This window comes from Gossypium raimondii, chromosome 1 (assembly GCF_025698545.1).
Source record: "Gossypium raimondii isolate GPD5lz chromosome 1, ASM2569854v1, whole genome shotgun sequence".
NCBI lineage: Eukaryota > Viridiplantae > Streptophyta > Magnoliopsida > Malvales > Malvaceae > Gossypium > Gossypium raimondii.
In genome coordinates, this window is record NC_068565.1 from 45,397,114 (window position 1) to 45,422,474 (window position 25,361).

Here is a 25,361-nt window from a genome sequence, read left to right on the forward strand (position 1 = left end):
AAAAAGAAGCACAGCAAAGAAACGTTTTAATTTAAAATTTAAAATTAAAAAAGTGAAAAAGCGGGAAATTAAAAATATTGCAAAAGGGAAAAATTAAAAATAATGGAAAAAGGGAAAATTAAAAATAGTGAAAGAAGGGGAAATTTTAAAATGGTTAAAAAATGAAAAAGCACAGCAAAGGAAAAAAAAGGGTAAAAATTTAAAATAGTGAAAAAAGGAAGAGAGGGAAAAATGAAAACCGTTAAAAAAATAAAAGAGGGAAAAAAGTAAAAAAAAAGTGAAAAGAAGAAAAAATTGAAAATGATGATTGGTGAAAATAAGGAAGGTGAAAAAAAGAACAAAAATAAGGAAGGTAAAAAAGAAAAGAAAAATCGGAATATGGTGAAAAGAGGAAAAATAAAAATAGTGAAAAGAAGAAAATTATTAAAAATAGAAAGTAAAAAAGAATGAAAAATGGTAAAGAAATAAAATATATATATAGTGAAAAGAAAAAAAAAGGAAGAAAAATACTGAAGATGAAAAATGTAAAAATTAAAAATGGTGGAAAAATAAAAGAATAGTGAAAAGAAGGAAAAAAAATTGAAACTAGTGATGGGAAAAAAGGGGAAGAAAATTAAAGAAGGTGAAAAACGAAAATAGATGGTCCCGGCGGGGCTCGAACCCGCGACCTTCGGCTCATAAGACCAACGCTCTAACCAACTGAGCTACGGGACCAACTTGTTGTAGGATTCTTTTTATTTTTTAAAATTATTTTTACTCCTAGCGTTTTAATTTACACTTGGGCATTTCACCGTTTCTTTTCGTTTTCTTTTAGTAACTACCCTTCAAAGCAAGTCAAAGCTGATGAAAATCACTTTGAAACCAACCCAAAAGTCTATGAATATCAACATACGGACATCCTCCATTATTAAGTTAATGAAACAAGAAGAAGAGCCGGATAATCACAAGCTTCTTCTACAGAGCCAAAGGATTCGCCATACACAGACATGGCTAGCAGTTTAGTGCCATTATCAGCTCCACACCCTTCTTGGTTCACCCCCAAAAGGTATGTTCTCTCTCTCTCTCTCTTTTAATTTCCCTTATTTTCACACCCAAAGGTATTTTCCTTCTTGTCATTCATTTGGGATGTTTAAGATTTTCACTTTTTTTGAGAAGAACTTTATGCAAATATGGAGTTTTATGACTGGGAAAGGATGTTCCTTTTTTTGGTTGTCATAGGGACATACTACTGGATTGTTGAACTCAGTGACAGGGGACTAAGTTTTGAGGGCCTAGTAAAATATCAGGAGTTTAATGAGATTAATTAAATTTTTTTGTGAGATTAATAAGAATTTTCAAAAAAATTTAAAACAGTTTAATTAAAATTTTAAAAAAAATTAAAAGTTATAATGAGAATTTTCAAAAATTTGAGGGATTCTAACTAAAATTTTCTACAAACTTTAAGGGAGAAATAAAATTTTCTAGAAGTTTCAAGAAAAAAATTTTAACTTTCCAAAATTAGGGGGAAGCCCCCATAAGGATTCGCCCCTGGTATAACTCTAATATGCTATGCAGGTAAGAGTGAGCACACAAGTTGAGTGGCATATTGAGCTTCTGTTTAAATCCAATAGTTGAATATCATGACTGTGAGTTGTGGATCAAATTTATTAATGCCAATGTTAGGATTGATTAACGAAGTTTGCTGATTTTGCAAATGGTGCATGAAAATTATAGTGGTGCTTTGGACATTATGGGTTTTTTTCTTCTTTTGGCAGGTTGCTAGTCATCTTTTGTGTTATCAACATGTTAAATTATGTGGATCGAGGAACAATAGCTAGCAATGGTGTCAATGGGAGTCTGGGAACTTGCACATCCAGTGGTACATGCACTTCTGGTAGTGGAATACAGTAAGACTTGGAGACTCTAATTCCATTTTTTTCTTTTTATTGATTCATTTGGTGTTTTGATAATCACTAAATTAACTATAATTATGACAAATAGAAAGCGCAGCTATCAAACAATATCATAACTATGGTGAGTAGGGAATATCGTATCCAGGAGGACTAAAAGTATTAGTAATTACCGTTTTTCTATTATTTAGCCAATAAATTGAAGTGATTGTTTTTTTAATCTAAATTTACTAATCTAATTTAACTACGAACGCAACAAAAATTGAAATAAGAAAATAATCGAAGACAACCAATGAGAAGGACAATACCTAAGAAAGAATCCACCTAGGCTTCACCTATTATTCTGAATTTGAATTAAATGATTTATTCACTTGTGTCTTGATCCGTAGAAATCTCTAAACTATGATGTGTCTTGATCCGTAGAAATCTCTAAATTATGTTAATATCTATTTCGAGAGTAAGAACAATTGACTCTAGGTTGATTAATTGAAGTCTCTTTCTAATTAAAATCCTTATCGTCGCATTAACTCGATCCATGGATTCTCCTATTAGATTTGACTCTAATCCAGTAGATTTATGTCGTCCTATTTCTAGGATTGCATGTAACCCCACTCAATTATGTTAGATCTACTTTTAAACAGAGACTTTTGCTCCACTGAAATAGGCACATTAAACTTGAATTAATATCTCAGAAATATTAAAATAAGAAATAAACATTTATAATTAAGAACAAGAATCAAGTATTTATCGCGTAAATCAGAAATCAAATAATAAGATTCATCATATGTTTCATCTTCCCTAGGTATGTAGGGAATTTAGTTCATAATCCTGAATAGAGATATCTCAAAATTAGTATAACAATAAGACATAAAGAAACTCAATAAAACTTCGAAGGAAATTAAATGGAGATCTTTAATCTTGAAGGAGATCCGCTTCCGAGTTGATTCCGATGACGTTCTTCGAGTGTTCTCTTCAATCTTCTCTGAGTGCCCCCTTAGGTCTTCTTCTAATTGGTATTTATCGACTTTATAATGCTCAGAAAGCCTAAAAATTGGGTTTTCCGTGTATTTGGGAAGTAGGGTGCGATATCGACACGAGCTGGCACATGGGCGTGTGGCCAGCCCGTGTGTCTCGCACGGGCTTGTGGCCAGCTCGTGTGGAAATGCCCAGGCCGTGTGGATCCTGGAAACAACTCTATTTGTTCGATTTTGACTCGTTTTTCTCTCCTTTCGCTCCCAAATGCTCTCCTAAGTATAGAAACATGAATTTAAAAGATTAGGAGCATCAAATTCACTAATTTACATAATTAATCATTTAAAAATGCATTAAGAATAAGATTAAAATATGTTCCTTTTACAGCTTATCATGGTTAATATCTCATTAATTTGTTTAATTTCCCCCTAGATTGGGAGACATGGGAGTCTCTTGAGAGATTAGTTTGTCACAAACAAAAATTAAGGAATTCATATTGTTTGATTTTGTTCTTTTTCCTTTTTAGCATTAGACTGCAAGACTAAATTAGTTTTGGATCAATGTATGTATTTATTGTCAGAAAAGACTTACAATACCAACTCATATATGTCTGATAGTTTATTATCCATTCTCTGATGCTCAACCTTAACATAAGAACCATTTTTCACTTGAGAACTTATACCTCTATACACTTGATTGAGATGTAAATACCATGACAGTTTCTCTTTGAGATCTTTAAACTCTTCGGCTTATCCGGGTTCATTGTTCTGTATAGGGGTGAATTCAATTTGAACAATTTCGAAGATGGAGTTCTGTCATCTGCATTTATGGTTGGACTTCTTGTGGCTTCTCCCATATTTGCATCGTTATCAAAGAGGTAAGGAGCTTCAGTAGTCCAGAAACTCATTAAATATAGATATACACACACTCACTCACATAAGTTGTATAAATATGGGACACATATTTTTAAGTTTCAATCATTTGGTTTAGCTATACTTTTCTTGTTTATCTTCTAATAGAAGCATCATTACTGTATTTCAAATAATCTTGCATGCATGTGTCAGATAAATGTTGCTTCCAGGGTATGTTCAATTGTTATGTGCTAATATTTGTTGTAGTCTGATATGGTCTGATCAAGATGAATATGGTGTTTGAGGACCACAGTTTTCCATATAATTTACTTGAGATTATAACAAGAAAAGTTTCAGGTTTTATGAATCAGGTCTAAATTGTTTTGTTTGAGTCCTTATGTATTTTTAAAAATTTTGCAGTGTCAATCCATTTAGACTTATTGGAGTTGGCTTGTCTGTATGGACTTTGGCTACAGCTGGTTGTGGCTTTTCATTCAATTTCTGGTCCATCACAATCTGCCGCATGTAAGTGGATTTCTTACTTCTCCTTTTCTTCATTTATTGTTTACTCTTTGATTACGTTAGCACTGAGATAATAGGTAATTGGATCGTTGTGCTAATCTTAGTTCTTTCTAGGGTAGTTGGTGTTGGTGAAGCTTCATTTATCAGTCTTGCAGCTCCTTTCATTGATGACAATGCCCCTATTGCTCAGGTTTCTTTATTTCTATACTCTCTAATAACTGTGGGGATGTTAGGTCTGTGCGTACTTAATTTAATGCCCGATCTACTATGGTTTCTGGTATGAAATATAGAGACAAATAGGGGACATACCTGCCCGCTCTCTACCGGTATTGATATGGGTATTTGCATTTGTTTTGTCTATTTTAGTTTCATCTAGACTTCTTGTAAGGTTTCATATTAAAGTAAGTTTAATACCTCTTGCAGTTGTTTAATATGTTCTTCTCTTTTGGACTACTGCACTTGCAATGTTGATTAATGATTACTGATCTATGACAGGACCCTTATTAAGTGAAACCTAAAGTTGATGCATGTATGTTAAGGTAGACTTACTTATTGATTTGAATTAAGATCATGTGGCCAAAAGGGACATTTAGTTTATCCCAAATGTTGAGGAATTCAGGCCTTTCCGAAAATTGTCATGATCGGGAAGGGTGCAAGAAGGATTTTCAGCTTTTGATGTTGAAAAAAGACAAGTTAATTGTTTTGGTATGATCCATTATGAAATTTTAGTAGCCTTAAAGAGCTCAATCTTATTGTTTAATTATGCATGTCCTTCACATTCATCTTGCTATTCATCAAGTTTGGGGATTTTATGCAAATGCAATTTGTGTCTATACTTTATATTTCATCTTTTACCAGAAAATTTCTTGTTGATAACATCCCCTTGAATCTTATCCTTCTCCTTCCTTTGTTTCAGAAAACAGCATGGCTGGCAATATTTTACATGTGTATACCTACTGGATATGCACTTGGCTATGTTTATGGTGGCTTAGTAAGTTTACTTTACTAGCTCTTTTATAGTTATTGCCTTCTTTTCTCTTATTTGAAGCGATCTCCTTATCTCCTGCCTAGTTTAGAACTAGGAGAACTATACTCTTCCCTTAAGTTATATTTGAGATGATGAACGAAAACCAAACTTCCTTTTGAAACAGGTTGGCACTTATTTGAATTGGCGTTTTGCATTCTGGGTGGAAGCCATTTTGATGCTTCCATTTGCTGTTCTGGGTTTTGTTATGAAACCTTTGAATTTGAAAGGTGTGCACTTCAGATCCCTACCGACTAGGATTCTTCCTGCAGACCCTTTTCCAGATAGGTTCTAATGTTTCTGTGATACAGGTTTTGCTCCTGCTGAATCTAAACAAGCACTGATCTCTGAAGAAACGGATGTACAGGAAGTCCAAGGTGCTGCATAATTTACATTCCTGTTGCACTTCCCTCTTGAAACTGTATTTTATTGACCATATATAAGAACATATCATGATTTATAATAAATAAATCACCTTAAAATGTCTTACTTTCAAAATCTAATATGAACCAACCACCTATTAAATTTGGTGCTTTTGTCAAGATCTGCTTAGGAGGTAATGTTTCCCCTTCCACCAGCTTTGACCCTTGAAGTATATAAAATCTGTTTGAAGCATTGATGCTCGGTTAACCCTCATGTGTTTGCATGCTATGATCAATATGATTCGATGAGTTACTTGCCATTTCTACTTTTAGTCACAATTTCTTGTCAAGTGTGCATTCCAGGTTTCAGCAGAAGTTAATCATTAAATGAACCTCATTTCATGATCTGCCCCCCAAACTGGGTTTCTTATGTGTAAGATCTCTTATTGTATGTACTTAACATTTTTATTATTCCTGGTGAAGATACAGACGCTTTAAATGATAGTGCAAAGCCCACGAAGGAAAAATTCAGCCATATGTTTTCCAAGTGAGAGGCATTTTCTTTATGCTACTTGTTCTATCGCAGAAACTTCTTATTACATAATAGTAACTCGACAAACATACGAGCTTCGGTCGGGTTATTATCTATGCTTCATTGTATCTTTTACTGCACGCATTACTACTACTACTACTACATCTTCAAAACCTTTATCTGGACAGGATGAAATGCACATGCATTGATTTGAATCAGTTTTCAAGATTCATCAAAGACATGAAAGCACTCTTGGTTGACAAGGTTTATGTTGTCAATGTTTTAGGTATGTCCAGATCACTTTAAGTTCTGCTATTGTATCCCTGAAAAATATCATGCAGAGTTACGTACTCTTCAAAGAACTTCATTTTTTGGGATATAAGCTAACTTGAAAGCAGCCATTTTTCAGGTTATTGTGCATACAACTTTGTTTTAGGTGCTTATTCTTATTGGGGACCTAAGGCTGGTTACAAAATTTATAATATGGTAAGCTTTTAGAGCTTATGTGACAGTCTCTCTTCACAAATTAACGTCTAAGATATCCATTATTGTTTAAAATTTGTCATCTCGGACAAATCTATAAATTCTGAATGGGACCAAGAATCATACAAAAGTAAATGAACAAAATAACCTGGTGATATGATAAAATTCAAGTTAGGGTCTTCTTGCAGAGTGATGCAGACCTGATATTTGGAGGAATAACCATTGTCTGTGGAATATTGGGCACATTAGCAGGAGGCTATGTTCTGGATTTGATGAAATCCACAATCCCCAATGCTTTCAAAGTAGGTACTTATGCATATACATTAGTAAATTATACACTTTCACCTTGTTGCCGTTCACTTGATTGCTCTGCATCACCAAATCCCTGTACTTTTTTCTTCTTTTTTTGCAGCTTCTCTCTGTAACAACATTTTTTGGGGCAATCTTTTGTTTCACTGCCTTTTGTTTTCAGAACATGTATGCTTTCTTAGCTTTTTTCTCAGTTGGTGAACTTCTGGTCTTCGCCATTCAGGTAACCTCCTTCCCAATGCAAAATTGAGGTTAGATCATAGGGTGGCAGAGCTTAGATCATGTACTTAACTGTCTGTTTTAGTTTTGCCGTCTTTAGTACTAGTTAACCAAGGTTTTGAGATATATGGGAATTAAATGGCGAGTTCCATTTGTAAACTAAACTTAGAAATCTTGTTTGCAGTGATGTTGAAATGTTTTGCCACTTGTTTAGTTATGTCATTACTATAAAAATGACATGTTATGAAGCTAGAACTGAAGACTTACTTGATACGAAGTTCCTAAACTCCTCCTTTTTCAGGGTCCTGTAAATTACATATGTCTCCACTGTGTTAACCCGAGTTTGAGGCCATTATCTATGGCTATCTCTACTGTTTCGATTCACATATTTGGTGATGTGCCTTCTTCGCCGCTTGTGGGGGTCCTCCAGGTTTGTCTTTCAACGATGTCTTGGGTACAATGTTAGATACGGATACTTGAGCAAAAATGAAGAGTCCAATTGACATAGATTAACATTTGTTTCTAAATTGTTTGAAAGTGAAAAAGTTAAAATCGAAAGATCTGGCATATTTAATCAGTGTTGACAAAAAACGTGGTTTCTCTATTTTATATACAGAACATTGTTCTGACATGGTTTTTGCAGGACGCTATCAACAATTGGAGAGAAACTTCTCTTATTCTAACATCAATTTTGTTTCCAGCAGCTGGGATATGGTTTACAGGTATTCTGACATGTCATGTCGGTCATTTAAAGCATTAATTCATAGGGTAAGAAAATTCCATGGTTGAATAATTACAACATATGTTGCAATGGCAGGAATATTTCTGCATAGTGTGGATAGATTCAATGAAGATAGTGAAGGACAAGTTACTGAAGTTGATAGATCAAATGCAACACCTTTGCTTGAACCCAGAGTTGCAGAAACAAGTCTCATCTGCTAGTTGATCATCATCCATGAGTTGTATAGGTTTACAAGAGACAATAGCATTTTATAAATGCAATTTGTAAGAACTACATTTTATTCCTTCAAAACCGCTACATTGTCCATCATTGTTCTAGACAACATGGAACTGAATGTTGCTTATGTAGGTTACGAAAACCCCTTTTTCATTTGGGTTTGTTGGTTCTAACTAGATCTAATCATGGCTCGAGCCACCCGGCCCGAAGGTCTGCTTAAAATGTGGGAGGGTTGGAAGAAAAATATAGGCCCGAAAAATAGGCTTGGACAAAAAAATAAGGCTCGTTTAAAAAATGGGTCGGGCTTTGGGTAAGGCATTTTTGGCCTAGGCTCAGCCCAGTCCGGCCCGAATTCACTAAAGGACAAAAAAAATCTACTCTTTTTTTTAATGTTATTTTCTTGTTGTTTTTTCACTATTTTACTACAATTTTATTATGTTGTTACTATTTTTTTGTTATTGTTTGGATATTGTATAAAAGTTATTTTATTGTTAATTTTGTTATTATTTTAAAGACATTTGTTTTTGTTATTATTTTAGAGGCATTTGTTTGTTAAGTTGTATTTATTTTAGTGTTATTTAAGTCTACATATTTTTTAAAATTTATTTTCAATTTGTTGGAAAATATTTATTTTGATATTTTTACACCATGTTTGGTTGGGTGTAATGGATTAGCCATTACACCCCGATTCGGTGGCCCCACCCAATACGTCGTTTGGTTCACCGTTTACTGATTCAGAGGTTTTGCTATTCCTTGCCTATTCCCTCAAGAATTGTAATAGGTATTAGGGGTTTTAGTTTGTAATAGCTATTCATTGCTTTTCTTCTTTAATTTTGAGACCAAAATAGCCTGCCTTTTTCTCCCCAAAAATTTCCCATCGATTTCATATCCTCAAATCAAGCCAAATCGATTCGCCTTCACGTTTTCACATCTTCTTCCAGCCAAATCGATTCGCCTTCATCTTCTTTCAGCCAAAGGTATGCTGACAGCCATAGGGCTTCACCATTCTTCCGCTTCTTGCATCGATCGAGAAGCGATGAGCGGAAGGAGGTAATCTTTTACGCCTCATCAAGCTTCATCCTCTCCGACGTTTTCCTTCCATTGATTGCAGAGGTAATCTTTTTACTTCTTTTCTTCATTGATTTTTCCTTCTTACCTTTGGGAACTTAAAACCGATTTCTGCCCTCAGCTCCATCTTCTCCTACGTTTTTGCTCTTCATTTAACAGGAACGAAAAATGTCATCACTTTCACATATTTGAACTTCCAAAGACCATTACCGCGCCTCTACTACCAAAGTGAGAATACCTTGTCTCCTTTCCTTTAATTTCTACGCTTGAGATCTTTATCTATGTTTCCGATTATCCTAAATTTTAGTGTTTTTAATTTATTTAGTTTAAAATTTTGATTTAGCTTCAATCTTTTCTTTTTCTATTTGTGTTTATTTCGTTGTAATATTAATAAATTTTATAATATTTTATGTTAATGCCACTATGCAGTATCAATTAAGCATTTTTTTTACATTTATTTCTAATTATAAATTTAGCGAAGCATTTAATTTTGTTTAGAACTTTCGAGAAGGATTTTGATGAGGTGAAGAAACTATGGCAAGCAATTCAGGAAGAGGATACCCTACAAATGGTTCCATCTATGTTTGTAATTTACCTGAGGGAACTGATGAAAGTATGTTAGCCGAGTATTTTCGAACCATTGGCTTCAGAACTTGAACTTCTCCAGAAGTGCATAGGTAAAAGTTTAGAGTTTATGCAGTAGTTAACGTTTATTTTGCAGTAATTGTAAAAGTTTGGGGTTTTACTTGATCTATTTAGTCAAAGAAGATAATGGACAAGAGGAGAAATAGTAAGTTTCATTATCTTTTTTCGAGTTCTCATAGATTTCCAACATCATAAAGCTGTCATTGCTATCTTTGCTTTTTTCCTGAATACATAAAATCAGAAGCTTGTAAGCAATATGAACCTGCAATTGTAATTTGTGTTTTTAGATATATCTTGATGGTGTTTCATGTTTTCAGTAGGAAAAATAATAAAATTTCGTTTTCAAATATTGCTTCTATACTGCGGCTAGCATCTGAATCTATGTTTTTGATTAATGTGATAAGTGATAATTATGTTTATTATATGTATATCTAGAGGGAGATTTGTTAATGTTTGCCATGAAATTATATGATAATGTGGTAAGAAGGAAATTTTGTGAAAATATGTTGAAAACTAATGCTAATTGTTTGAATGAATGAAGTCAAACAGTTATGCATTGAATATATATATATATATATATATATATATGCATATAGTAGAGTTATGCATATGCATTGGATGTATGGTTTAGTTTCTTGTATTGCGCAGATTCTTGGTTGCTTGACTGTTGTTACATTTTTCGGTGCAAGCAACTCGGATGAGACTGAATCAGTAATGAAGTTACTTTGGGACTTAATTAATCCTAGAACTGACTCTAGTGTATGAATTTTAACTGATATTTTTATCTATATATTCTGTAATTTAAATTGGAGCCTAAAAGGATAGGTTTCCTTCTATGTCTCATCAGATTGAAAGGAAAGATTCACCAGCCGTTTTAACTGCCATGATATCCGCTTGGTCCTTTCTTCTTTCTACCACTGATGGGTGGAGGCTAAGTCACAAAAATTGGCAATGGTGAGCCTTTTAATTAAAAAGTCTCATTTATTGTAAATTTTTAACAATTACAACCTCTAGATAGTTATCGTCTTTCTTTCTGTTTTCCATCTACAGACAAATTTGAAATGTCATTGATAGATCTGCAAATTTGGATGCAGGGCAATTACATACTTCTCCAACATATTAGACAAGAACGATGAAGCACTATGTGCAAGAAGATGTGAGGCTCTTGCTTTAGTATTTGAATCCAATTGTGCGGAGAAATTCTCAAGTAAAACCAAGGATTCAAACAAAGAACTTAAAGACAACAATATAAAGCAACTCGAAGCGGTTGTCGAAGCAGGCAATGAAAGAATTTCTAGTCAAGATCCAAGAAGTGGTTCAATTCGCTCTACCGCTTTAGATTTTCTAGAGGTCTTGATTTGACTTTGTTTTATGCATATATTTAATAGATTGTATCTTGAGCTGTCATAATAGTCTTAATAACTTTCAGGATGGGAAATGTGCAATCTCATGGATATTTTCAATGAAAAATTCATCTTTTGTCTTTGTATTGTTGATTTACTTTTCTAGGCTGGCTTTGTGTAGCTGATCATTTACCTTAATTCCAGCAGTAAACAGGCTGATTTTCCAATGTTTCTATTTCATATAAATGCACTTTGTAGGACTTCTTTGGCACATGAAATGACCATAATAATTCTTTTTCATGGATTTTTCTCTCAAACCTTTCTAATTATTGTTGTTGTTGATATTCTGATAGACATTATTACTATTTACATTTTTTAAGCAAACCAATGTCAAGTATTGATTTTGAGTTTAGAAAAGCAAAGATACTCCACATCTATAACTGGATGTAATTGATGAGCGTTAGATATAGGTATGTACTTGACATACCCTTGAGTGAATTCACCAATTTTATATTCTGATTTTGCTCGAATAAATGTCATTAAGTTACCTTGTGCAAAAGATGAATTTGCCTCACCAACATTTGTCAAAGTCCTTGTGCATATTTGAGATGGTCTTAATTTAACAGAAAATGAAGTATAGTTTAACTCTCATTGCGGTTTACTTGGCTTTTCTTAGCACTTGGCCGATCTATGTGCAGGCATCCCAATATATAATATAGAATTCACCATGAGGCTTTATTCTAACAGCCATCCTGTCTGTGGGAAATCTCTCTCAAGTTATAATGAACAAAAAAATAGAAGAAGAAATCCGTTCATATGATCATTTCTGCAAAAGAAATTATAATCCAAATGTTGCACATCAAAGTTACCAAAAAACAACCTTCCAATTCTCCATTTGATAAGTTGCACAGTAATAGGTCTCTGTTCCATGCTAAAAGCAATCCAATTCCTTCAGAATACTTGAAAAACAAACAAAACGGTAAAAGTACTATAGAAGCCATTATATTAGGAGTTGCATTTTATTTTGCCCTTTCCATTGGAAAAATGAGTAAATTACTCTTTATACATTAAATCAAAAAGTAAATTAGTCTTTTATTAATATATGAATATTATGTTTGGATATTATGACATGTAAACTAATGAAATTATGTAACTTTTGTTAATATATGAATATTATGTTTGGATGTAAAATATAATTCTCAAGTTATTTATTACTTCTAATATTTTGTTTTATTGTAGAATAATTAAATTATTTGTTTCACTAATGATGTTTTAGCACATTAAATATGTATTATGGTTTAAAAATAATAAAATATATTATATATTATTTTTATAGTATTATATATTATGATTTTAGTAAATTCATATAAGAATATTTAATATTAAAATTTTATTAAATTATATATTTTAATTAAATTGTATTTAATAATAATTATGTTAAAATATGATTAAATTATTTATTATCGATATTAATAATCTTATTAAAATTTAATAACAATAACAATAATCATTTCTGCCAAGGGTATTCTAGTCATTTCAGTTTTTTCCCTTATACTATTACACCTCCATTCCATTCAACCAAACACAAGAATACTATTACGCCTCTATTCCATTACATTCAACCAAACAATTGAATTGCTATTACGCCTCTATTCCATTACGCATCTATTCCATTACGTCTCTATTCCATTACAGCGAACCAAACGTGCCCTTAGTATTTTTAATGTATTATATATATTTAAAAATTATATAAAAATTAATATGGGCAGGCCGAGTCGGGCTCGGATTTTATCATTTTTATCCAGGCCAAGCTTGGGCAAAATTTTAGGCCCATTTTTCGGACTGGCCCGAGCCTAGTAAATGAGCTTGAATTTTTAGTTGAATCCGGCCTGACCCGACCCATGAGCACCTCTAGTTCTAACCTCTAACCATCAGGTCGAAGCCTAGTGCTTTAACAGAACAACCATATGAATGTAAAATGCTGTCCTGGTTAAAAAAGGTAGTCTAACTTATTCAAATAATAAGCAGAAAGAAATGCATCGGTAACAGTATTATATGATTACCAAGACCTGCTTGAAAAAGGGGAAGAAAGTTCAGTTCATTGTTTGAAATTGAAAGAACTAGTAGTAGTTATACAAGTGAAAGGTCTCCGGCGGGAATCGATCTTTTGACAAGTTTAGCCCAAGACTCGTTAGTCTCTTTAATGACCTTAAGAGCATATTCCTGCCATTATACATCATAATGTAAGGGAGCAGAAACCGGAAGGAGGTGAGAGGCACTCGAGTAGGGAAATTGAAACAAAACGAATACACACCTTGCTTGCTGCCTTGTTGCCAAGACCAAACTTGTTAGCTGGTTTTCCATCAGGGATCTTGTAATCTCTAAACCAATTCCTGATTGCGGTCAGTGTCCCCTGAAAAGATCATCATATGGATGCCCAAAATTATTTGGGAAATGTAAGAAAGATGACTGCTTAGACTAGTTTAAATAATGCGATTTCATAACAAGTTACGCTGACATCTTCAACGCTGGTAGCCATTGTAAAATAAGCTAGCAAAATCAGATCCTGGCTTCACTATTCTTGTTGTTGGCATGATCCATTACGAACTTGAGAGTTTAAAATTATAACAAAACCCAACAAATTATGGAGAACAATACCGGAAAATGCTTCTCAACATCATTGACATCATTCACAAGAGAAGCCCTTGGATCATCTAATGAGATGGCAACTATTTTCCAGTCAAGTTCCCCTTCATCAATCATGGCTAAAGCAGCCAAAGGCTTAACCTTCAGAATTTCACCAATCTTCCCCCGGCTATCACCAATCTCAACAACATCAACTACGGATTCGATGAAACAAAAACATCAAGATTTCACAAGCAACTTTTCACAACAAAACAGAAGAAAATGCTGTTACAAGTTTCAAATATTGAAACGTGGATTAGAATTACCAGGGTCATTATCACCAAATGCTCCTTCAACTTCAGAGTTTGCAAAAGATGGGTCTTCCCATGTTTGTGGAAGCAATCCATAATTCCAGTTTATATTATAGCTGAGGACAATTAATGGAATTACTAAAAAATGAAGTATCTAAGAAACACAATAGACAATGAAAACTTACAATCTATAGCAAGAAGCTGAAACCAAGTAGATTCTAATAACAAAAATCCTTCCTAAATGTGCTTACTCTTTGTAACTTCATATTTACTAAGTAGATGGTTCTCTCCCATGGCATAGGAATCGAGTATCACCCGAAGATTTTGAAATGTGCTTTAATACAACTGTGATCTTACATATCCTAAATTCACTTGCTGCTACTAGAAGCTAACTCAACTAACCACTCTGATGTTTAGTAGACAAGTAACAAAGTTATTTTCAGTAACTTACGGTGAGCTAAGAACTTGGGTCATCTAAATCAAGACAAGTTTCAAATTCAAGCTAAGAACTTGGGTCATCTAAATCAAGACAAGTTTCAAATTCAATGGCTATAATATGGCATTGCCCAATTTTTATTTTTTTTTCAAAAATCACGGTCAAATGCAAAATCTAATTGCATCATTGTTGGAAAAGTTTAAGCATCCAAGAAAAAATCAGTGCTGAAAATAATCTTACGGGTAATATCGAAGCTTGCCCTTCTTTGTGTCCTGCTTAATGGGTGTGTATAACTCAACAGTAGCAACCTCCATTTTTGCACTTGATTCTTTGGGTATCTCAACAATGAAGTTAAAAACACCATTTCCCAAATGCAATGGAACATCATGCCAAGGAGAAATCTAAGCCACCACCCAATCTCAATTACCGTTAAAAACATATATTACTAGATTTTGGAACCAAAAAAAAAAAAACGAAGTTAAAAAATTACCTTCTTGCCCGAAGCATCTTCGAAGAAGACTCTGTAGTTAAGAGTTTCGGGTTGGCCTTCTCGCTTGATCCGCACCTGGGGGTTATAAATGGCATTGCAAGAAAATAATCTTTTGGACAATCGTCTGCCATTGTTCAAGCTAAGAGCCTTGCTGCCGCGTTTCAAAGAGAAGGGTGTTTTGAGGAGCATGCAAGAAGAAGGGGCGGCTACGGTTGTCGGTGCCATGTTTGATTTATGTATTGTGGTGGACGCTCAATCAGTGAACCGGAATGTTTGGGAGTTGGTAGTTTTCATACATGGATGATTACCAGTCTGAGTTGATGCCATAGAAATTTGATCTTAATCTATAAATAGTAATTAGTCAGCTATAGTTTAGATAATATTGGATAGTGTCAGTTTAAAAAATATAAATGTAATAATTGTATTTATTAAAAGATAATGTAAAACATTATTGAAATGGGAAAACTGTTTTGAATTATTAATTAATTTATTCTATTTTGCTAATCTATTTCGTATTCATTTGTAATATTTCTTTTTGGGTTGAAGTATTATAAAAGATTAATGAAGTCCATCTAAATTTCTTTTTAAGTTTTGTTTTACTATGCAGCGGTGTTAGTCTCTAGGTTGGTTATCGCTCATATTTTTCGTCTTTTATGAATCATTTTTTTCTTTTTTTTATTCATTACACATGTTTTTTCTCTTTTCAGTTTGTAAATCTATTTTGTGGATATATTTGTTGTCTTCACAAGTTGTGATGGATAGATGACAGTGTCTGTCATTCACTAAAACTCCACCTGCCATCATTAGTTTTTCTTAGAAAGTGGGTGGCTCTTCGTCAACTTCTTAATCTGCTTCGAGAGTATTTTAGAATAATAAATAATTTCATGTGTCGATTTGGATTTGTGTTGTCTTAAGTTTTATATTTTTTATTTGTTTTTCCATTTTCTAATAAGTCTTTAGTTTTAGAAGTTTTTGTCTACTCTTGTAGTATATTTTTTAGTCTTGTTTATGCATGTAATTTTAGTTTTACAAGTGATTTTAGGGATGATTTTGTTGTTGTCCTCTCTAGTTTGGTGAATGCTCGATTCTTTTGTCAATTTTTACTCGTCGTTTTGGACCATCCGGAGTTGATTTTCTTATGGTATTAAGTGCTTGTAATCAGTCCAGATATGTCGTGCTTGAGTTGTGACAAAGTCAATTGTCAACGTATCATAATGTTCTAATGATGCTGAGGCTAAAGCCTTTGTTGTGTTGATGGAGCTTGTAATACCCTCTACCCGTATTCATCGCCGAAATAGGGTACGAGGCATTACTAGAACACATACACTTGTAAACGTATTTAACCAAATTATAAAACTTCATCTAAATTAAAACTTTCAAATTATTAACATGCTTTTATAATTCTTCATAATATATCCTCAAAATATTATATTCATAATAAATAGGACCTACGAGACCCGATACATATTCATGTAATTCACAAGTCTTAATAATTCAATGTTTCATTTCCATTTCATTCAATTCACAAATTTCTCATGTTCACAATTCAAATCATTAAGCTCAATACTAATACGTATTTACCATTTAACTCAACGTTTATCGATTATACCATTCATTAATACATCTATGAAATTCTCAAGTTTGCAATGAAAATATCACTTTAGCTTAAATAACAACATCAACTCAACTCATCATCCTGATATAAATTCACTACCACTTATCCATTTACTATAATTCTTTTGGGCCCATTTGTCACTTACCATCCTTAATCAAATTAGGAAACGGTTATGGAAAAATGAGTACTTCACTTCCACTTTGCCATAGTATAACTATGGTCTTGCGTATGATCACTTAGCACTTTCCGAAGCCATAGCCCTGTTATGGTCTTACACGAATCACATTTATCACTTGTCACTTGTCCCTGATCAGATAAGTGAAGCTAAAGCTACCACTCATTACTTGTCACTTGTCACTGATCAGAAGTTCTCAAATCCGACATTCCGCTCAATTTGATCATTTATTCGGTTTTCGCATTGTTATTTTATTCTCAAATCATCAACAAATATATCTCATCATACATTATATAATTCATGAAATTAACATTTAATCATTAAATTTCAGCCATATGAACTTACTATTTCATTACCTTTCCACACTCATTTCCTATACACATTACACAAGATATAAACATATCATTCAACCATAGTCGCAAGCTAGTGTATTTAAACATAACTCTTTTTGAAACTAACCACATGATAAACCATTTCACTAGAGATTACATAATTTAAACCTTACCACCCTTTTCATGATCACAAGCATATTTTCAATTAGGCACTTACCATTTCAATGCATAACTTACAAATTTAATGTGGCATAATCCAACCACTACTTGGCCAAAGCCTAAGCATGTATGCCAAATATGTTAGCCAAATACACATATAGCATAAACATTATAAGCATGGATGAGCACAACATTTATTCATGTATCACACTTACCAACATGTGTTAATTCATAAACCATTCGTGACATTACTTCATGCCAAATCATATACCGAATATACCATACACTTATACTATGAAACTTTATTTTCACACATGAGCTTAGACCATGACCAATAATGCACAAATATAAGCATCATTTCTATTTCATTGTTTATCAATTATAATCAAGCATATGACCAATTATACACAAATCATTCATATATTTCCCAATTTTCCTTCCATTCAACCGGGATTTCTTCCCCTTTTTATCAAATATATCAATGTTTCATCAATTTTCATACAATGAACATTCAAATCATATTCACATCAATAGCAAACATTTCATGCATTTAAGAATATAATTCAAGTTACACGAACTTACCTCAATACTTGTTCGTAAACAAAAATCTATTAATCCCGAACTTTTTCTTTTCCTCGATCTAGCTTCGTATTTGAATTTTCTGGATCTAAATAAATAAATTTTATCATTAATCTAATACATTTCATGTTCATATGTAACATTCTCTATAATTCCATTATTATTTATAGTGCATTCAAAGCTGTCTCATTGAGTCATAGTCACTAAATTATTTATATCTTGAGCTATGTAACTCCAAATTAAGATTCGCTAATTTTCCCCAAAACTAGACTCACATATCTTCTTACCATAAAATTTTTAGAATTTTTAGGTCTGCCAATAAGTATAGTTTATTCTTTAAAGTTTCCACTGTTTCACTGTTCGACAGTTTCGACCCCTCTTCACTAAAAATTAATTATCTCATTGTACAGAATTCGGATGATGTTCTCATTTATTTCCTTTTAAAATAGACTCATTAAGGATTTTAAACATATAAATTTATTTTTCTCCAATTTTTGATGATTTTCCAAAGTCAGAACAGGGGAACCCGAATTCATTCTGACCTTATCTAACAAAATTTATTATATATCATGATTTACAATTCCATTACTTACACCATTACTTACACCATTTCTTCTATGAGAAACTAGACTCAATAAGCTTTAATTCCATATTTTTTTCATCCTCTAATTAAATTTCCACGATTTATGGTGATTTTTCAAAGTTAGACTACTGCTACTGTCCAAAACTGTTTTAGTGCATGATGTTAATTACCATTTTTCCCTAAGCTTTCAATAAATGATAATTTCATCACTGCCCAATTAACCTCTCAATTGAGCTGATTTTTCTCAATTAACACTTTATTCTATCACTTTAAACTACTTTATAACCTTTGGAAATAATAATTTTAGCACTAGACTTTGATTCCAAACTTTTTCACAATTAGGTCCTACAAATCAATTTCTATTGAAATTTATGAAACATTGAATTATTAAGACTTGTGAATTATATGAATATGTATCGGGTCTCGTAGGTTTTATTTATTATGAATATAATATTTTGAGGATATGTTATGAAGAATTATAAAAGCATGTTAATAATTTGAAAGTTTTAATTTAGATGAAGTTTTATAACTTGGTTAAATACATTTACAAGTGTATGTGTTCTAGTAATGCCTCTTACCCTATTTCGGTGTCGAATACGGGTGTTACAGAGCTTGTCCTTTATCATTTACGACAAGTATTTGCTATTTTTTTCTCTGAATTGTATGGTTCCGTTAATTGAATAAATGAATGAATTTACCTTTCAAAATTTTCTTTAAGTTTTTTAATTAATAGATTGAATGTTAAATGCTAAATACTATTTTGCTAACGTCGTCATTAACAAGTTGAATCAACTCTCCTGATGCTTATAATTCCCCTCAACACTCATTATTAATTTGGTAGGGTCACACCATGAAAAATAAACATTTAAATATTTATAAGAATGACTCAACTTCAAAAATAATTATGGGAATGACTTGAAATGAACAGTGTCAGGCGGTGTCGACAGCCAACTCAATCACCCCCCAATCATTAGCTACTGATTGTATGAGGGTTTAAAAAAAATTTTTGGTGCTGACACGGCAATGGTGGGCACCTGTATGTATTTTTTCATGTGCATTTTGTAACATACAAATATTCCCTGATCCAAAAAAGAATAATTTTTTTATTAGGTGTTGGCATCCATATAGTCGGCACTGCAAAAAAAAAATCAATATTTTTTAGTGCTGGCACTGTGGTGACCGGCACCCATATCAGGTAAAATACTTTTGAATTTAGTTTTCTTATTACAGTACTTAGTAGATAAAGAAAACAAAAAAAAAAGATGATGAAAAAAAATTCAACAATGAAGGAAACAAGAGAAGAAGAAGAAAAAAAATGGAGAGTTGGACATTTATGGTTTCAATATAGAAAAAATTGTATATGGAATTGCATTAATAAATTTAGTTAATGGTTTTTTATGGTTTTAAGGGAAGAAAAGTTTAATGCAATTTTATAGTTCCAATAGGAAAAAGAGTTGTATATGGAAACAAATTCCCCTCTCCATTATCGCCTTTTTAAAGTGCATTAATTAATTTTTAATCTTTATATATAATTTTTTCTCTTAAAAAGTTAATTATAAGATTTTAAATTCAAAAAAATTGTATTTAGAAAATTTTAAACCATACCATTTAAAAATAATAATGCAGTTATATTATATATGGTTAAAAGACATGATAATTCCTGTTTATGTTTCATATTAATGAATGATAATGATATAGATTGATGCAAAATTTCAATTCATATGCATTAAAATTTTGATTGTTGATTCTTGATGACAATCAATATGAACTGAAAATTTGCATCAATCTATGGGCAAAATACCAAAAAATGCCAATTTTTTTTTAAATTTACCGAAATGGGCCCGATATTTTATTATTTACCGGAATGGGGCATTTTCCCCTAAATCGCGTCTACGTCAGCGCGATGTTCGGGGACGTGTCAACAAATCGCATCCACGTCAGCGCGGTTTGCTGACATGGCAAGAAATCTCGTCCACGTAAGCGCGGTTTGTGTCCACGTCGAAAAAGCGCTACCGACGTGGACGCGATTTGTCGCCATCAGCGCTACCAGGGACGCGATTTCACCGTGTTTCCCAGGTTAGGATTTTTAAGGTTTTTAGGATTTTTAGGGTTTTTGGAGAAAAAAGTAAACAAATAAGGGATTAGGTTTTAGGGTTTCGTAATTAAATTAATTAAAATTTATTCAAAATTGGATTACGTTTCGTGTTTATGGGTTTTTAAGATAAAATCAAAGCATGATGATTTAAAAGAAGAATTTTTGAAGTCTCGGTCACGTGTACGCGCTTTTGCTACAGTAGGTTCTAGAAAAATAATTTTGAGTTGACGTTTCTGAGCAAATAGTTTAAAAAAACGCTTCAAGCAGGATGCTTTATGAGAAGAATTTGTGAAATCGCGCCTTCGTGGATGCGCTTTTGCTACAGTTAGTCCTGAAAGAAATAATTTCGAGTTGATATTTCTGAGCAAATAGTTTAAAAAACGCTTCAAGCAGGATGCTTTATGAGAAGAATTTGTGAAATCGCGCCCACGTGGACGCGCTTTTGCTACAGTAGGTCCTGAAAAAATATTTTTGAGTTGACGTTTCTGAGCAAATAGTATAAAACAACGCTGCAAGCAGGATGCTATTTGAGAAGAATTTGTGAAATCGCGCCCTCGTGGACGCACTTTCGCTACAGTAGGTAGGGGTGTGCAAAATTCGGGTAAAACCGAAAAAATTAATAAATAAAATTATAATATATAAATAGGCCCACTATTCATCTAAACCCAATCTAAACCCAAGATTTAACCCAACCCAATTACCCAACCCAACCCAATCATAAAATTAAATTACAAATAATTTAATAAATAAAATAAAATTTAAAACTAAGACTACAACTAAAGTCTAAAAGTCTAAAAATAATTTAATTATGTAGTGATTCAATTTGGTTAATTCGGTAATTCGGTTAATTCGGGTAATTCGGGTAATTCGGTAATTCGTTAATTCGATTAATTCATTAATTTTAACCAAAAATAAAAAACATATAATTTTGGTTAATTACATTAATCGATCAATTAACCAAAACATTTCGTTCGTTAATTTTTGAAAAAATTACGGTTCGGTTAACGGTTAAAGATTTTGAAAGGTCGGTTAATTCGGTTAATGTTATTTCGGGTCGGTTAATCGGTCGGTTAACCGAATGAACACCCCTAACAGTAGGTCCTGGAAAAATAATTTTGACTTGACGTTTTTGAGCAAATAGTATAAAATCGCTTCTAGCAAGATGCTTTATGAGAAGAATTTGTGAAATCGCACCCATGTGGACGCGCTTTTGCTACAGTAGCATGTTTGGGTTAAGAAGGTGAAACCGTGTCCCCAGAGGTAGGGGTGTGCAAAATTCGGGTAAAACCAAAAAAATTCGGTTAACCGACCGAATTCGGTTAATCGGTCGGTTAACCGAATTTTTTCGGTCGGGGGTCGGTTAATTATTTTTTGATTTTTCGGTTAACGGTTAATTTGGTTCGAAACCGGTCGGTTAACCGAAAAATTAATAAATAAAATTATAATATATAAATAGGCTCACTATTCATCTAAACCCAATCTAAACCCAAGTATTTAACCCAACCCAATTACCCAACCCAACCCAATCATAAAATTAAATTACAAATAATTTAATAAATAAAAATAAAATTTTAAAACTAAGACTAAAACTAAAGTCTAAAAGTCTAAAAATAATTTAATTATGTAGTGATTCAATTTGGTTAATTCGGTTAATTCGGGTAATTTGGTTAATTCGGGTAATTCGGGTAATTTGGTTAATTTTTAACCAAAAATAAAAAAACATATAATTTTCGGTTAATTCGGTTAACCGGCCGAATTAACCGAAAAAATTTCGGTTCGGTTAATTTTTTTGAGAAAAATTTCGGTTCGGTTAACGGTTAAAGATTTTGAAAGGTCGGTTAATTCGGTTAATGTTATTTTGGGTCGGTTAACCGGTCGGTTAACCGAATGAACATCCCTACCTAGGGGCGCGCTTTTGCTAAATTGTTTGTGTCCACGTGGAGGCAAAAAATATTCTCAGAATGCATAAGTCACGGCAGAAACAATTTAGAGAGGTTAAGAATGTTAGAGTTTCAAATATGAGTGAACGTATTAGTGCTGTTATTTACTACGATGGTGAGGTTTGCCACACCAAGAATGGTGTTGTTTTTTTGTTGGAGAATACAGTGCGACTGGTTTTTAACCAGAACATAGATTTGACAGAATTTTGTAAAAGAATTAGGCGTAAAATTTTCGGAACGACGCCAATGAAAGTTCTGTCTATTACGTATCGATTCTGTTCTTCTGTTGATCCGGTAACATATGACTCGTTCGACATAAAAGGTGCTCGTAGCTTGGAGGCAATGGTGCAGATTCATCTTGCTAGTGGAGCACTTTATATTGAGTTATATGTACAATTTACATCGCCAAATGATGTACTTGCGACCGGTGTTCGAGATGTATACACGACCCCTGGCCGACATTCGGTTAGCGGGTTACAAAACACAGAACAGCCCATGTTTGGTAGCCCTGTCTGACTAGTGTATCTCCACAGTCGCGTAGTTGATCAACGCGACTTTCGCGTGCCAAGCGTTTGGATTTTGTAAGAACTCATCCGAAATTACTGCCCGAATTGCCGGATCCTCGTATGGTGTCCATTGAAACTATATGAACATGATAGAAATATTAGTTATATAAATAATACTAAATACTAAATACTAAATACCAATCGACTAGTGAATGATGGAAATATCAATTTTATTTAATACTTGTATGTGCTTCCGACTGTTGGTCTAATAGAAGCCGTATATCTTCAAGAGAGGTAAGTAATCGAGCATGACTTGCCGGATGGTTCCACCTAATTAAATAAATTTTTAGCATACTTTTATTTTTAAAAATCTAAATAATAATTGTAAAATCTAATATAAAATTTACCTCGTTATGAGTGGGAATGTATATGGGTGGTGCACTCGAGGACGTAGAAATGGAAAGTGAAACCGTGCCCATGACTGCAGTAGTGACAGGCAACCTCCGATTTTTGCTTTCCTCGGTCGCGTCGCCCCTCACATCTCTCGATATAACGTTACCAAGACGGTAGACCTCCAACTCAATTCACCAACTACTCTAAAATCAACGAGTTTCAGCAGTTATCTTAGATGTACGCGGTTCCGTGACGAGTCCGACATCAGATAACCTTCAATTAACTGAAGAATGTATGCCCGAGCATATCCGATTCTTTCTATTTCGGTTAAATCTTCATCCGGATCCGGGAATGTATCTCGTAACTAGCCCATCTCAATCTTACCTCCGTCCATTTTCTCCGGAATAGTGCCCAAAAGCTCGTAGCACACTGCTCCCCAATCGCTTGATTGGCCAGACCCGGTGACTGGGTACTCGTCCACCGGCAATCCCAATTGCAGACTAACATCTTCCAAAGTCATAGTGCACTCTCCACATGGAAGATGGAATGTGTGCGTCTTGGGTCTCCACCTCTCGATCAACGCACTGATTAGTTTCGGGTCCACTTTGCATCCCCAGCCTACCGTCGCTACGTGCCAAAAACCCGCTTCCCGCAGGTAGTTCTCTACCAACAGTGATGGAGGAGCATGCATATTCCGGATATTGCATTCTAATATCTGATCTACAGACTTTTATAACAAATAATAAATTAATAATTATCTAAAAATACATAAATAAAAAATTCTTGAATAATATTTAAAAATTAAATTTAACGCTTACCATTTTCATTTGTTCCACCGATATGTGCTGCTTATCAAGACGAGTCAATTCTCCGGCCATTGCTGAAATCGTACAAATTTTCACAGTTTAAAAAAATTTTTAAAAAAAATATTTTTTTAAAATTATTTAAAAATAGAGATTTAAATGAAATTTAAGAGGAACTTGAGAGCAAATTGAGATTAAATATGGATTTGAGAGAAATTTGAAAGGAATTTGAGAGTAAATTGAGAGGAAATTTAGAGGAAATTGAGAGGAAATTTGAGAGAGGATTAGTTTGTGAAAAAAAATGGGGTGAGGGTATTTATAGTTTTTTTTTGGATCGTTGGGGGGGCAACGGTCAAAAAAATTACCGTTGCATTGTTCACGCGCGGGGCAAATCGCGTCCCCAGGAGCGCGCTACACGTCAGCAAATTGCGTCCACGTCAGCGCGCTTTGCTGACGTGGACATAAACCGTGCTTACGTGGATGCGATTTGCTGACATGTCCCCTGACATCGCGCTGACGTGGACGCGATTTAGGGGAAAATGGTCCATTTCGGTAAATAATAAAATATCGGGCCCATTTCGATAAATTTAAAAAAATTAGGCTTTTAATGGTAAATTGCCCTCAATCTATATCATTATTATTCATTAATATGGAAATTATAAATAATAATAAAAAAAGGCTGGAATTGACTATTGTTTAGTTGACTTTCTATTAGGGAGAAGCCAAATTTTTTTTTGAGGTGAAACTAAATTGTATATTTTTATAATAGTAAAAATATAATTTTATCATTTGAATAGCCTTTATAATTTTTAAATAATTAAATTGATTTTTTAATCATATTGGGGGGCCAAAGTGCAAATTCATTACTAATTTAAAATTTTAAGGAGCTTAAATGGACAATGTTTTCATTTTAAGGGGGACCGGGGCCCCTGCTTGCCCCCTGAATTCGCCACTGCTCTAAACATGGGAAAATGACCCCAAATGAAACTCAATCAACTCATCACAAAAAATATTGTAAAGTTTTGTTTTTTAAATAAAATTTTAATAAATATATTTATTATATAATTAAAAAATTTATCGTGTTGATAAATAATACTAGAAATCCTATCACATGTGTATGCATGTGGAAATCGTTATTTAGA

The 25,361-nt window shown here is 33.2% G+C and overlaps 2 protein-coding genes, 1 long non-coding RNA gene and 1 other non-coding gene across 7 annotated transcripts; 2 read left to right on the forward strand and 2 right to left on the reverse strand.

Annotated features, from left to right (window-relative positions):
* Positions 1 to 640: 640 nt before the first annotated feature.
* TRNAI-UAU (transfer RNA isoleucine (anticodon UAU)) lies at positions 641 to 714 on the reverse strand. Its single transcript has one exon. It is a non-coding gene; the product is annotated as a tRNA-Ile (tRNA).
* Positions 715 to 840: 126 nt separating this feature from the next.
* On the forward strand, positions 841 to 8,274 carry LOC105786041 (probable sphingolipid transporter spinster homolog 2). Of its 4 annotated transcripts, none has more exons than XM_012612290.2 (16): positions 841 to 1,045; positions 1,755 to 1,886; positions 3,637 to 3,738; positions 4,133 to 4,237; positions 4,349 to 4,424; positions 5,151 to 5,225; positions 5,386 to 5,488; positions 5,570 to 5,635; positions 6,104 to 6,167; positions 6,341 to 6,438; positions 6,562 to 6,638; positions 6,824 to 6,937; positions 7,048 to 7,167; positions 7,465 to 7,593; positions 7,807 to 7,885; positions 7,981 to 8,274. In XM_012612290.2, exons 1-16 carry the CDS (start codon positions 987 to 989, stop codon positions 8,103 to 8,105), a joined length of 1,524 nt encoding a protein of 507 aa, XP_012467744.1. In that variant the 5' UTR covers positions 841 to 986; the 3' UTR covers positions 8,106 to 8,274. The 4 variants fall into 4 exon arrangements, with proteins under 4 accessions (XP_012467744.1, XP_012467745.1, XP_052490311.1 ...); XM_012612291.2 differs by having other exon boundaries at positions 6,110 to 6,167; XM_052634351.1 differs by lacking the exon at positions 841 to 1,045 and adding an exon at positions 1,450 to 1,625.
* A 1,217-nt stretch (positions 8,275 to 9,491) lies between these two features.
* LOC105787072 (uncharacterized) lies at positions 9,492 to 11,018 on the forward strand. Its single transcript, XR_008194287.1, has 3 exons — positions 9,492 to 9,866; positions 10,682 to 10,788; positions 10,929 to 11,018. It is a non-coding gene; the product is annotated as an uncharacterized LOC105787072 (long non-coding RNA).
* Positions 11,019 to 13,167: 2,149 nt separating this feature from the next.
* LOC105786043 (soluble inorganic pyrophosphatase 6, chloroplastic) lies at positions 13,168 to 15,370 on the reverse strand. The gene is made up of 6 exons (XM_012612294.2): positions 15,040 to 15,370; positions 14,790 to 14,950; positions 14,129 to 14,229; positions 13,836 to 14,017; positions 13,492 to 13,590; positions 13,168 to 13,400 (listed from the first exon to the last, which is right to left on the reverse strand). Exons 1-6 carry the CDS (start codon positions 15,262 to 15,264, stop codon positions 13,308 to 13,310), a joined length of 861 nt encoding a protein of 286 aa, XP_012467748.1. The 5' UTR covers positions 15,265 to 15,370; the 3' UTR covers positions 13,168 to 13,307.
* Between the last annotated feature and the right edge of the window lie 9,991 nt (positions 15,371 to 25,361).